At 36.1% G+C, this 12,141-nt stretch overlaps 3 protein-coding genes across 7 annotated transcripts; 1 reads left to right on the top strand and 2 right to left on the bottom strand.

Annotated features, from left to right (window-relative positions):
• The first annotated feature begins 1,062 nt into the window (after positions 1 to 1,062).
• On the top strand, positions 1,063 to 2,174 carry LOC137748858 (protein SENSITIVITY TO RED LIGHT REDUCED 1). Its single transcript, XM_068489045.2, has one exon. The coding sequence runs from the start codon at positions 1,164 to 1,166 to the stop codon at positions 2,013 to 2,015; it is 852 nt and encodes a 283-aa protein (XP_068345146.1). The 5' UTR covers positions 1,063 to 1,163; the 3' UTR covers positions 2,016 to 2,174.
• A 1,106-nt stretch (positions 2,175 to 3,280) lies between these two features.
• Positions 3,281 to 5,903, bottom strand: LOC137748981 (uncharacterized). 4 transcript variants are annotated; one of them, XM_088681680.1, is made up of 4 exons: positions 5,764 to 5,903; positions 5,547 to 5,676; positions 4,316 to 4,359; positions 3,281 to 4,234 (listed from the first exon to the last, which is right to left on the bottom strand). In XM_088681680.1, the coding sequence occupies exon 4, from the start codon at positions 4,226 to 4,228 to the stop codon at positions 3,425 to 3,427; it is 804 nt and encodes a 267-aa protein (XP_088537806.1). In that variant the 5' UTR covers positions 4,229 to 4,234; positions 4,316 to 4,359; positions 5,547 to 5,676; positions 5,764 to 5,903; the 3' UTR covers positions 3,281 to 3,424. The 4 variants fall into 4 exon arrangements, with proteins under 4 accessions (XP_088537806.1, XP_088537804.1, XP_088537799.1 ...); XM_088681678.1 differs by having other exon boundaries at positions 5,608 to 5,676; XM_088681673.1 differs by lacking the exon at positions 4,316 to 4,359.
• Positions 5,904 to 7,973: 2,070 nt separating this feature from the next.
• On the bottom strand, positions 7,974 to 11,381 carry LOC137746498 (uncharacterized). Of its 2 annotated transcripts, none has more exons than XM_068486519.2 (2): positions 11,257 to 11,381; positions 7,974 to 8,953 (listed from the first exon to the last, which is right to left on the bottom strand). In XM_068486519.2, exons 1-2 carry the CDS (start codon positions 11,290 to 11,292, stop codon positions 8,162 to 8,164), a joined length of 828 nt encoding a protein of 275 aa, XP_068342620.1. In that variant the 5' UTR covers positions 11,293 to 11,381; the 3' UTR covers positions 7,974 to 8,161. The 2 variants fall into 2 exon arrangements, with proteins under 2 accessions (XP_068342620.1, XP_088537787.1); XM_088681661.1 differs by lacking the exon at positions 11,257 to 11,381 and adding an exon at positions 9,054 to 9,164.
• Between the last annotated feature and the right edge of the window lie 760 nt (positions 11,382 to 12,141).

Raw genomic sequence — 12,141 nt, 5'->3', positions numbered from 1 at the left:
ATTGTTCATTTTTTAACGAAAAAACAAATTTTTATCTTTTTTTTGTTACTATTTATTATATCTTTATTTGTCTTTTTTTATTGAAACTAAAGTTTTTTTTTAATTTTTCTTTTTAATTCTGATTAAGCCCAAGTCCTCAGGGTACCTTCTTCATTATAATTTTTTTTTTTTTTTTTGAGTTTTAATGAAAAATGTCCCACAAAACAAATTTTTAATAAAAATTACCCTTTAATTTAAGGAAAAATGCATCAAAAAAATTATGTTTTAATCTAATATACTATCATTTTAAATAGCTTACGGATGGTGTTTACGTGTTCGACCATTTAAGAGGCTTGGATTTTATTTAGGGCTCATTGAGACTTATAAAACAAAAATGTTGCTCTTATCATATATTTATAAGGAATTGTTATTGATACTATAAAAATCATATTTTACACTTCAAACTTTCTATATTAGGGAAGAAAAATACACTCGTAAGGAGGGTAAAATGAGATTTTTGAAGTGTCAATAACATTTTCCTATTTATATCTTCTCGCTAATAAAAATGAGAACTACATGTATTTATAGACCTTATTTTTATTAAAAATAAAGAGATCGAATACGCTTTATAAGAGTCGGTCCCTCAAGAGTGAAATTACACTACAGAAGCTATTGTAATACATATCAAGTGTATATGTTTTATATACAGGCCCTTTATATAGGGGATTCTCATTTTTTTCAAAAAAATAGGGATTAGTTATGGGACCGACCCCACACTAAACTTCAATAATCCGAACTGTTTATTTTGTAACTCTCAAGTCATATATCATCTTTACAAAAATTCAATTCAATCTGAAACTATTTGACTATTTAATTATCATAATGATATTTCTTTGTTTCTTATAAAACAAAGTATTTGTTAATTTTTTTAAACTTAATTAGATCTCTCATATATTTCTGATTTGACCAATATTTTATAATAATAACCTATGAGGTGCAAATTAAAAAATAAATAATTTAGATTATTGAAGTTCAATGGAACGTGAAATCCACGGCCTCGTATATATCAAACTGCCACACTGCATTACCACCGCTTGAACTTGTGTTGTCTCTGTGCAAATTGTGAAACCTCTGTATTGCGCATTTGCATTCCTGGACACAAAGTGAATTATTCTCGAATTGCAATGGCTGCTTCTGCAAAGACTCTCACTGCTGAAAATCATACCTTAAACGAAGAGTGGACGGTCGTTTCATCTCGTCGTGGCATCAAAAGAAGAAACCCGCCCAGAACGCAAACCCTAGCACAGAAGCAGCAGCAGCAGCAGCACCATCCTTGGGCTCCAACCGATTCCGAAATCAACTTTGTCCGAGAATCAAAGCTGATGCAGAAGATGCAGATCTACATGAAGAAATTGGAGACGTCTCGCTTCTTTCTCACTTTACTGGATCAAATCCGAACTCCGGAATTGACCAATTGCTTCCTCAAGGTTCTGAGCTCCGAGTCGAAAATGAACATGGTAGTATACGGAATTGGCAGCCTCGAGACCTACGATTCGCCTCGGTTGCAGTTGAGCCTTGCGATCTTGCTGAAGAGAAATGTCAGCTGGATTGGAGATATAGAGGTGTTTGATCCCGTGCTTTCTGCCACCGAAACTCGAGTTCTGGAAGCTCTTGGCTGCTCTGTGCTGTCTGTAAACGAGCAAGGCCGGCGTCGGGCTCAAAAGCCGATGATGTTCTTCATGCCGCATTGCGAGGCAGAGTTGTACGATAATCTTCTGCAGGCGAATTGGGAAGTGCGGCTGTTGAATTGCATCGTATTGTTTGGGAATAGCTTTGAGACGTACGAGCAGCACCTGTCGGAGTTTAAGAACTCGTCCATTGTCGATTCGACTACGCATATCTTGGCTGCTCGAAAATTCACAGATGAGTTTGGAATTAAGACAGTTTCTGATGATTATTTTGGCGCTTTTCATGATTCAAGTTGGCATTTTTTCAGCCCTGCTCTTGAGACAGCACTGCAATTTACCAGTTGCTGATAATGTTTATTCAATGCTTGTTGAGAAATTTATTGATGATTGAATCGAGCTCAATAGCGTTCTAGTATTCATACATCCTCTAGTATTCGTACATTTGTGAGATATCGCTTAGTTGTTGTTGTTGTTCTATTGAATCGAATTAAGGCAGTTTCAGATTAATTATTTTGGTTGTTTTCATGATTCAAGCCGGCATTGAAACAAACCTGTAGTTCAGCAATTTTTTATATAATCAATGGGTTTTAGGATTCATACAGCCGGATTCATGCGGACGATCCTACTCAGTGGAATAAGGCTTTATTGTTGTTGTGCGTAGTCAATGGATGTTGAGAAAGTTCTTGATGATCGAGGCATATTAATTATAAATTATCCATATTTTATTGCAAACTGTGTTTGCTGATTGCATTGGTGATTTTTTTTTTTTTTTTCTTTCTTGTGTAAGGATTGACATTATCTCAAATTGTTTGTTCTGATTTATGGATTAGGCCAAAAACAAATGGATCTCACATACCCGTAGGAGGAGTAGTTTTTTTATGACGCAGGTCTCACAGCAGCGACTTGGCTCCAGTTAATTTTATGTTCATATTGACTGTTGTAAAATGATTCTGTAGTTGCTCTTTTTGTGGCCGATTGGTGTTTAAGTCGTGGAAACAGTCTCTTTGCAAAGCAAGGGTAAGCTGCGTGCGATAGACGCCACCCTTCAGACCTCACAAAGTGGGGAACCTTGTTGGCCCGGGTTGCCCATTTTGTTTGTGAAGTTCGACCACGCGGAAGCAAGCCTTGCAAACCGCAAAATGGTAAATGCATGTATTGTCTTCTTTTCTTCCATATTGCATGTAACTGGTAACTCGCGCATATATCTTAGAAACTGGTTGTATGGAAATCTCACCGCAAATGCGGCACTTGATTGAAAATAATTTGTTTCATTGAATTGGTCCTTTGACGTTATCTCTCTGTCTTTTGGACACAGTTTTGTGGTGCTTTCTTTAAGCAGTAACACAAATCACCCAACTTTACAAGATAAGGAACCTGCTTCGCGTATGTTACTCGAATGTGGGGTTAAAAAACAAGGGCTTTCAAAGGATCAAACCGTAGTGATAATATAATATCGGGATTCTACGGAACTAGGTTTAGTCAAGTTGGCTGGAGCAAGTAGTGTGCTTCCAACCTTAGCACCGAAGTTCGAATCATACTAGCAAGTGACACTTGCAAAACGGATTCCCTATCCACAAAGATCAAATGGAACAAGAGTCGGAAGGACGGTTCCGTACCAAAACAAAGGCGAGATATATTGAAAGTCTTACAAACTATTACACACACATTATTCACTTGGAGTTGTAACCATTCGTGCCTTCCATTATTAGGATGAGATTCTGATAAAACTTTCCGAAAGCACGCGAGTTTAAGTGGCTTCAGTAGGGATAGGAAGGGGAAGGAGGCTGAAATTCAGGGCAATTTGGCCGGATATGACCAGGCTCGCCACAGTGGTGGCAAATGTACTGCTTTCTTGGCCTTTTCTCCCCTGCGCTAGAAGCTCCCTCAAACGACTCTTGCTCTGCCAGAATGTCAAAAGATCTTTCCACTAACAAAGCCGCTGCCCTCACCTTAAGATAAGTATCATGCGGTATAACAGCTACCTTTGATCCTATGGAAGGCCTCAGTCCCATTAGAAACTTTTCTGCCCTCTGTTCATCTGTACGCACAAGATGGGGTGCATGTCGTGACAGCTGAAGGAATTTAGATTCGTACTGAGCAACGGTCATGTTTCCTTGGGTCAGCCTTAGAAATTCTTCGCATTTAGCATTCCTTATAGTTTCAGGAAAATACATATTCAAAAACAGCTCCTCAAATTCTGCCCAAGTGACGGATTTAACATCACGGATCCTTTGAACAAATTCCCACCAGTAGTGAGCTGCTCCAATAAGACAGTATGTGGCAAACCCAACTTTTAGGTCTTCGGGGATGTCACTTACATCAAAACATTGCTTTATCCTTTCGAGCCACTCCACCCCGTCTAACGGTTCATCAGGATTTCCTGCATACTGTGGGGGTGACAGACTAATGAAAACCTTAAAAAATTTCAGCCTCTGATCAATTCCGGATGTGCCCTCAAGCGCAAGGCTAGCCATTTGCTTGATGGCTTGCAAAACCTTAGCCATGTCCTCATCATGTGGAGCCCTGGGATTGAATGAAGTAGCGTCACCTGTTCTAGGCATATCTTTCTGAAATTTAAACAAACAAAACATTAGCTTCCATACAAGTGCGTAATCAAGAGATTATTCAAAGTGTAGCCAACAGCGTACCAGCCACCTGAGCAATTACCCATCATGCCGCTGAAATCTACCAACTTCAGAAATACCAAACAAGATTACATACGACTCGAATCTAAAGCTAAAGCTTAAATACACCATCACTATCATCACAGTATTCACCACGACACAAATTTTTTCCAACGAATGGCATAGCTGTAAGAATATTAATCATTTATAATGCATTCTCTAGAGATGAAACACAGTACACTTTTTCTTTGGTTTTTCTTAGAATAGCAAATCAGAAAGCAGACTCAAGTAACGCTGCAGAATACATCATCAATGTGAGTTTGACAACAAAAACGCCTAACAAACATCATCGTACTTGCTACAACTCCCAAAAAACTACAATCAGTGAACACAATCAATGCTAAATTACTAGAAAAAAATCATCATTCTATAAGTACAGAGAAAGGGAAACGACTAGAGGCGTTCACTCCATAAATTTTTTAAGCCAATCAATCTGAACATCAGGATAATTAAAGGCAATGAAAAATCCTATGTTTATTTTAATTAAAAGTCTTGGCAGATAGCAAGTACAGCCATATTCTCTTCACTCCGGGAAGGACCGTAAGATGCCACATTCTGGCTTACTCTTGATTGTGTTCACAAATGTGGTCTGTTTATTGAGGTAATATGTTATAACAATCATTAAGTTTAAGAGAAAATTGCTTGAATTAATATGATGAGGTGAACATCACAAGAGAACATGAAAAGAGCAATGAGGCGATCATTCTTTATTTTACCACAACGATAAATTACACAAAGGGTTGAGGATTTGAGATAAGCCACCCAATGGGCTTAGCCATAGTAATTTGGCACTTATGAGTCGAACTTAAGACAGCACTTACCAGTAGAGACGAATATCACTATACTGTAGTACTAAACAGCGAAACCTAATCATTCTTGAATAAAATAAACAATTGTATCAATCCCTGAGGCTTCTTCCTTTGGTTAATCTACCAGTGGTTACTGTAATTAATTAATCTCACAATTACATTAAGTTAATAGATGAAATTTATAGGTCAAGCTTTTTTTTTCCAGCTAAATTGCACTTATACACACCGCACCCATGCATGCATGCATACCATCGCTACAAATTCTTCATCTTTCAACAACAGAAAACAACAAAACAAGTAGCAGAAGAGAAAACCCAGAAAAAAAAAAAAAAAAAAAAAAAACAACAGAATCAGAATGAACTTCCACCAGTAACTAACCAACCAACCTCCATATCAAATCTGCAGAAATATTCCAGCCCTCTGATCCGATCGTACAAATTTCTTTACCTTATTGTCTCAGAATTCGTTCACTAGCCTTCAGTTAAGCTCCAAGAAGTCAAATTGGGCAAGAAAAAGCTTGAAATCGAAGATTTGAGCTTAATTAGTCAAAAATCCCAAACTGAACGAATGACTGAAATCTAAATAATAATCCTCAAAATTTACCACAGAACGCTCTTTGGGTTCGATTCACTGTTTTTCAATCGGACTTCCGGAATGAAAGTTACGAATTTTGAGAGATTGCAGGAAAGTTTTTTCTTTCTCTGTTTCTCTTTTTTCTGCTCGTGCTTCTGTCATCGAAGACGAAGAGCAAGCAGGGATGTTATCCCGCGCTTTTGCCGCTCTCCGCTTCACTTAAGTTGTCCAATGGTAGCTGGCCATGTGGCAGGACAAAGACAAAATCTTAGACGTGTGGTAAGATCAGCCACTCCTCGGATGCCACGTGGCTCACTCATCCGTGGAATTTGAAAATGCCACTCGAGCTCAAAAAACCAGGAATTGGATCCATCCTGACCCACTTTATGGAGATCCTATAATTTTTACATCTTAATCATTCATCTTGTATCGTACGGTTATAAATTATTTGATTTTTTTACTTAAAATTAAACTCAAATAGTATCTGACGAAAACTGACAGTATGATATACAATGAACGACTAAGATGTGGAGATCTCTAAGATTTCCATAAAGTAGATCCGAAAAGGATCTCTTTCTAAACAACCAATCCCAAAAAATACTACCAACGCGTAAATCACCTTGACTTGCATTGTGCGATGTCCAAATCATCATATGACCTCAATAAAATTTCAATTATTTTCCTCCATTATAAACCAAAATAAAATTTACAAGAGCATGAAGCTTTGAGTTGATCCTTTGTGCCGGTACAAAATATTACGGATATCACGGGTCTCGCAGTTTGTGAAGTTCGCCCGAGATAGGCCTTTACCATTTGCGAGTTACCAATTCCACATTGTATGAAAGACAAGAACACAATGTAGGCCTTTTCTAGGACGGAAACAAGCCTTGTGAACCACAAATGGTAAATGCTTACATTGTTTTCTTGTCTTTCATACGACATGGAATTGAATACTCGCACATATATCATCAGAACTATTTTATGAAATTCTTAACCGCAAAAATCTAATCACTGAAATTGGTCCTTTCATGTTGTCTCTATCTTTTGGACACAATTTTGTGCTTTCTTTAAGCTGTAACACTAATCACCAAACTTTCTGGTTCATGTATGTTACTCAAATGTGGGTTAAAAAAAAAAAAAAGACAAGGGCTTTCTAAGTAATCAAAACGAAGCGATTAATATAATGGGTAAACTACGGTTTGACCTCCTAAACTATTATTCCATTTAAAATTGATCCTTGAATTATTTTTTTGATAAATTAATCCCTAAACTGTTTAAAATCAGCCAATTAATCCTTATTGTTAAATTTGATTCACTATTCTGTCAAATTCAAGGACAAATTAGCATCATGAATTCTTCCTTGTCATTTGTAATCCCCAATAAAATTATAACACGTGGAAACAGAATAATAAAAAAACTTATAACATAATAAGAAAACTTTTTTATTATAATAAATAAAACAAAACGAAAATCCCGAATGACCAACCACCCATTCCCCACCCCTATCAACCCTATCATGGGGGAATTCATGATAAAAAGACTAATTTCCCTTGAATTTGACGGAATAGTGGACGAAATCTAGTGACAAGGGGTTAATTGATTGATAGTTGAGGGGGTTAGATTACCAAATAAATAGTTCAGAGGGTTAATTTGAACTGCAATAAAGTTCAAGGGGTCAAACATTCTATCTTAATACAATAGCAAGCAGTCTTTGCAACAAAGTTCGAATCCTCCTCTCGTAGTTTACACATGACTTTAGTGTCAATTTCTCATCGTTTGTCAAATACACACACACACACACACACACACACACATATATATACATATATATAGGTTAAGATTCAGGGACACGCTTTTGACACACGTTTTTGTATGACCCACTCCGTAATGTATTTCAACGATCTAACTGTCTTTTATATCTTACCTCCAAGATCATTGTTTACCAAAAATAACCCAAATCTAAAACTATATGACCGTTGAATTATATTTTGTGTTTCTTTTGTAGAACTGTATTCATCTATTTTTTTCCCTACAAATAAATGTCTTAATGGTTTTTTATGTCTAATTTTTTGTTAGAATCATCTACGAATGATGTACTAAAATATAGACGGTTCAGATCTTTAAATACATTACAATGTAAGCCCAACAAATTATGTGTCAAAATGTATGTCTTGGATCTTAAACCTTGTATGTATAATTGGGATTCCATTGATTAGCAACTAGCAAGTGACACTTTGACATCTACAAAACAGATTCTTTATTCACAAAGGTCCAAAGGAACAAAAGTCAGATACATAGATACATAGATACATACCAAAACAAAAGCCAGGCATATTGAAAGTCTTACAAACTATTATCCATACACTACTTACTTGGAGTTGAAACCATTTTTGCCTTCCATCATTAGGATGAGATTTTGATAGAACTTTCAAAAAGCACGCGAGTTTAATTCCGGACAATTAGGCCGAATATGACCAGGCTCCCCGCAGTGGTGGCAAATGTACTGCTTTCTTGGCCTTTTTTCCCCTACACCAGAAGCTTCCTCAAACGACTCTTCCTCGCTGTCCTCAAAAGATTGTTCCACTCTTAAAGCCGCTGCCACCATGTCACCATAAGTACTGAACTGAGTTACCCTTGCTCTTATGGAAGGCCTCAGTCCCCTTAGAAATTGCGATGCTGTAAATTCTTCTGAACTCACAAGATTAGTTCGTGCATACCATGCTAGCTCAAGGAACTTAGATGCATACTGAGCAACAGACATGTTTTGCTGGGTCAACCCTAGAAATTCTTCGTATTTAGCATCCCTTACAGTTTCAGGATAATACATATTCAAAAACAGCTCCTCAAATTCTGCCCAAGTGATGGATTTAACATCACGTATCCTTTTAACAAATTCCCACCAGTAGTGAGCTGCTCCAATAAGACAGTATGTGGCAAAACCAACTTTTAGGTCTTCGGGGACATCACTTACATCAAAACATTGCTTTATCCTTTCGAGCCACTCCACCCCTTCTAAAGGTTCATCAGGATTTCCTGCATACTGCGGGGGTGACAGACTAATGAAAACCTTCAAAAATTTCAGCCTCCGATTTACTGCAGATGTGCCTTCAAGCGCAAGGTCAGCCATTTGCTTGATGGCTTGAAAAACCTTAGCCACGTCCTCATCATATGGAGCCCTGGGATTGGATGAAGTAGCTTCACCTGTTCTAGGCATATCTTTCTGAAAATTAAACAAACAAAACATTAGCTTCCATACAACTGCACAATCAAGAGACTATTCTAAGTCTAGCCAACAGCATACTAGCCACCTTAGCAATTACCCGTCATGCCGCTGAAGTCCACCAACTTCAGAAATACCAAACAAGATTACATAGGAGTCTAGTATAAAAGCTAAAGCAAAAATTCACCATCAGTATCATCACAGTATCCACCATGACAAAATCATTTCCAATGGATGGTATAGCTGTAAGAATATTAATAATTTATAACTTATAAGCACTCTCAAGAGATGGAACACAGTACACTTTTTCTTTGGTTTTCTTAGAAAAGCCAATCAGAAAACAGACTCAAGTAACACAGCCGACTGCATCATCAATCTGAGTTTGACAACAAAAACGCCTAAGAATTATTCTCATAATTAATACAACTCTTAAGAAACACAAGCGATGCTTTACTTGAGAAGAAGTCATTCAACAGGTACAGAGAAAGGGAAATGACGAGAGGCATTCGATTCATAAATTTCTTGAGCCAATCAATTTGAGCATCAGGATCATTATAGGCCATGAATAACGCTATGTTATTCTTGCATAAAATTTGGAAGATAACAAGTATACTCATCTTCTCTTCAACTCCAGGAAGGACCCTAAGCATCGCAATCACCTCTTGGCTTATCCCTCCTCCAAGATACCACATCGGTCTCATCTAATCTAGATGACACAAATGGCACGCTGTTTGACTGAATTCACGTACGTGTTCTGTTTATTGAGGTAACTAGCCTCTAACTCATACCACTAGTCCCTCATACCATCACCCGCAGTATCATCAGAAAGTACAATCCCTGATGAAGCCAAAATATATTTTGATGAATCTTGGTGATAAGTTCATCTCACAGGATGGCTTTGACTTACTATTCTGTTGGGACTATCCTGGCATGCTACCTCTTTTGATATATAGACCACCTTAAGAATTATTTACTAAACACTCAAGAAAATTGTGTTACAAGTTACAACTTATAACAAGCAATAAGCGTAAGAAAAAAAATTAGTTAAAACTAATATGACACTTCCAACTGGGCGTACCATGGTTTGCCCGTATAACTTTCTTTAACTTAACTACTCTGTAACAAACACATAGACACACTTGAGTGCGAGACAAGAGGCCGAAGAAGCAAAGGCAGGAAGACACTAAAAACCCTTTTAGGTTCATTATACACCACAAAATATTGGAGGAGTAGTCAAGCAATAACAAACAATGAGGTATTCATTAGAAGAAAATAAGAAGAGAACTGACTGTAATCTTTCTCAATCTAAAGAAGCAATTATATTAATCCCTAAGAGTTTTTCCGTTGGTCAAAGAAACAATAAGGGGGGTGTATTCAATTGAGAATTTGAGAGACTTTAATGGATTTTTATGGAGTTTAATTGATTTGTAGAGATTCCATATAAAATTTTGATTCAATTTCCTTGAAATCTCATGGGGAGACATGAGATTTGTGGATGCTTAAAATACACTACGAAATCTCTCCAATTCCCTATAATTCTTCAACTTTCTCAAATTCTTTAAAATCAATTTCTAATTGAATACATCTAGAATGTTATAAACTTCTTTAAAATCCTAATTGAATACACCCGGATTTTAATAAACTATCTTAAAATCCTAATTGAATACACCTTGAATTTCAGATAATCATTTTAAAATCCTGATTGAATACCCGTAGATTCATTAAAAGAATTAAAATCCCTCAAAATTGCAACTGAATACACTCCTTTAAAATGCCTACCATTTAATCCAAATAGTCGTATGGTTTCTGATACGAGTAATTATTGGTATAAAACGGTTGGATCATTTCAATTATAATGTGGAGTAAGACCTACAATGACGTCCCACGCATTAACTAAAGTTCACATACATATGGTTCAGGATGTGGGGGACAGCCATTTTGACCCACTTTCTTGTGGTTCTCATTCCGTAATTTTTTTCAAGAGTCGCGACCTTTGCATGCATAACATCAAATTCAATAACTTCAATAATTCTATCATCCCTAAAGTAGAAGTTCAGTGGTACAATAACTAGTATTTCAGCTAGTTACTGCAATTACATCAAACAAACTCACAACTTACACTATGTTGTAGTTGAAATTTGTTGGTAAAGCTTTTTGCTTTGTGGTCAATTGAACTTATGCACACAAGCATGTATAGCATCGCTTTCAATTCTTCAACTTTCAACAACAGAAAATAATCATGGATGTTGCACAAGAAAACAACCCATAGAGAATCAAAATCAGAATCAGCACCAGTAACTAACCTTCGCATGAACTTTCCCCTTCACTTTTCGGTTCATCTGTTTGTTTGTTTCGCCGGAGCGGATAGAATTTTTTGGTTCGCGCGCCAGCAACTCGGCTTTTCACAACAGAACTTTCGCGTCTGGAACTCAGCCTTTTATTTGAACGGGCAATAAATATATTTAGGAGTAGGATTTTCACCTTTTTTTTTTATTTTTTTTATCTCTCTTTTATTTGAACGGTTACAGTTAAACTACGTTAATATGTTATATTAATTTTTTATAGAAAGAGAAAGAAAAAATAAAGAATGTGAGAAAATGGAATGGAAATAGAAGATAAGAGAATCCTTGTCCATATATTAAAGCGGGAGCATTTTTGCTTACCATCATAAATTATGCTTCATTATACATCTAGTTAATTGATATGTGTCTTTTTACTTAACCTTGGTTAATTTTTTTTTTAAATTAAAAAAGTAATATTTAATGTGAAAATTAACAAGATTTAGGTGCAAGAATACATGTCAATTCATTAAATATATGATAAACATACAATATAGTTATGATAGTAAGAAAAAATACTTCTATATTAAAGTTGTTCTACATTGGTTGTCATTAAATGGGGCCCAATGATATTCTTGGGACTTTTTGCAGAAAAAATGAAATTCATTGTTAGTTTGTTTAGAAGTATTTTTACAATTTTTACAAAGTATTTTTTGTGGAAATAATTTTTAAACTAATCTTTAATAAAAACGTAACTGAATCCTAGTAAAGCATTTAAAATGCTCTTGAAATCTAGTTAATTGATATGTGTCTTTTTACTTAACCTTGGTTAATTTTTTTTAAAATTAAAAAAGTAATATTTAATGTGAAAATTAACAAGATTTAGGTGCAAGAATACATGTCAATTCA

Source organism: Pyrus communis, chromosome 2, assembly GCF_041283825.1.
Source record: "Pyrus communis isolate YQ-2024b chromosome 2, ASM4128382v1, whole genome shotgun sequence".
Lineage (NCBI taxonomy): Eukaryota > Viridiplantae > Streptophyta > Magnoliopsida > Rosales > Rosaceae > Pyrus > Pyrus communis.
This window is presented reverse-complemented; position numbering and strand designations above follow the sequence as displayed.

Bases quoted from the DNA above. Each gene is read 5' to 3' on its own strand.
- LOC137746498 (XM_068486519.2), bottom strand. From the start codon at position 11,292: ATGAACCGAAAAGTGAAGGGGAAAGTTCATGCGAAG. The intron at 8,954-11,256 runs GTTAGTTACTGG...TTTAATTTTCAG, and splicing joins AGGGGAAAGTTCATGCGAAG to AAAGATATGCCTAGAACAGG.
- LOC137748858 (XM_068489045.2), top strand. From the start codon at position 1,164: ATGGCTGCTTCTGCAAAGACTCTCACTGCTGAAAATCATACCTTAAAC.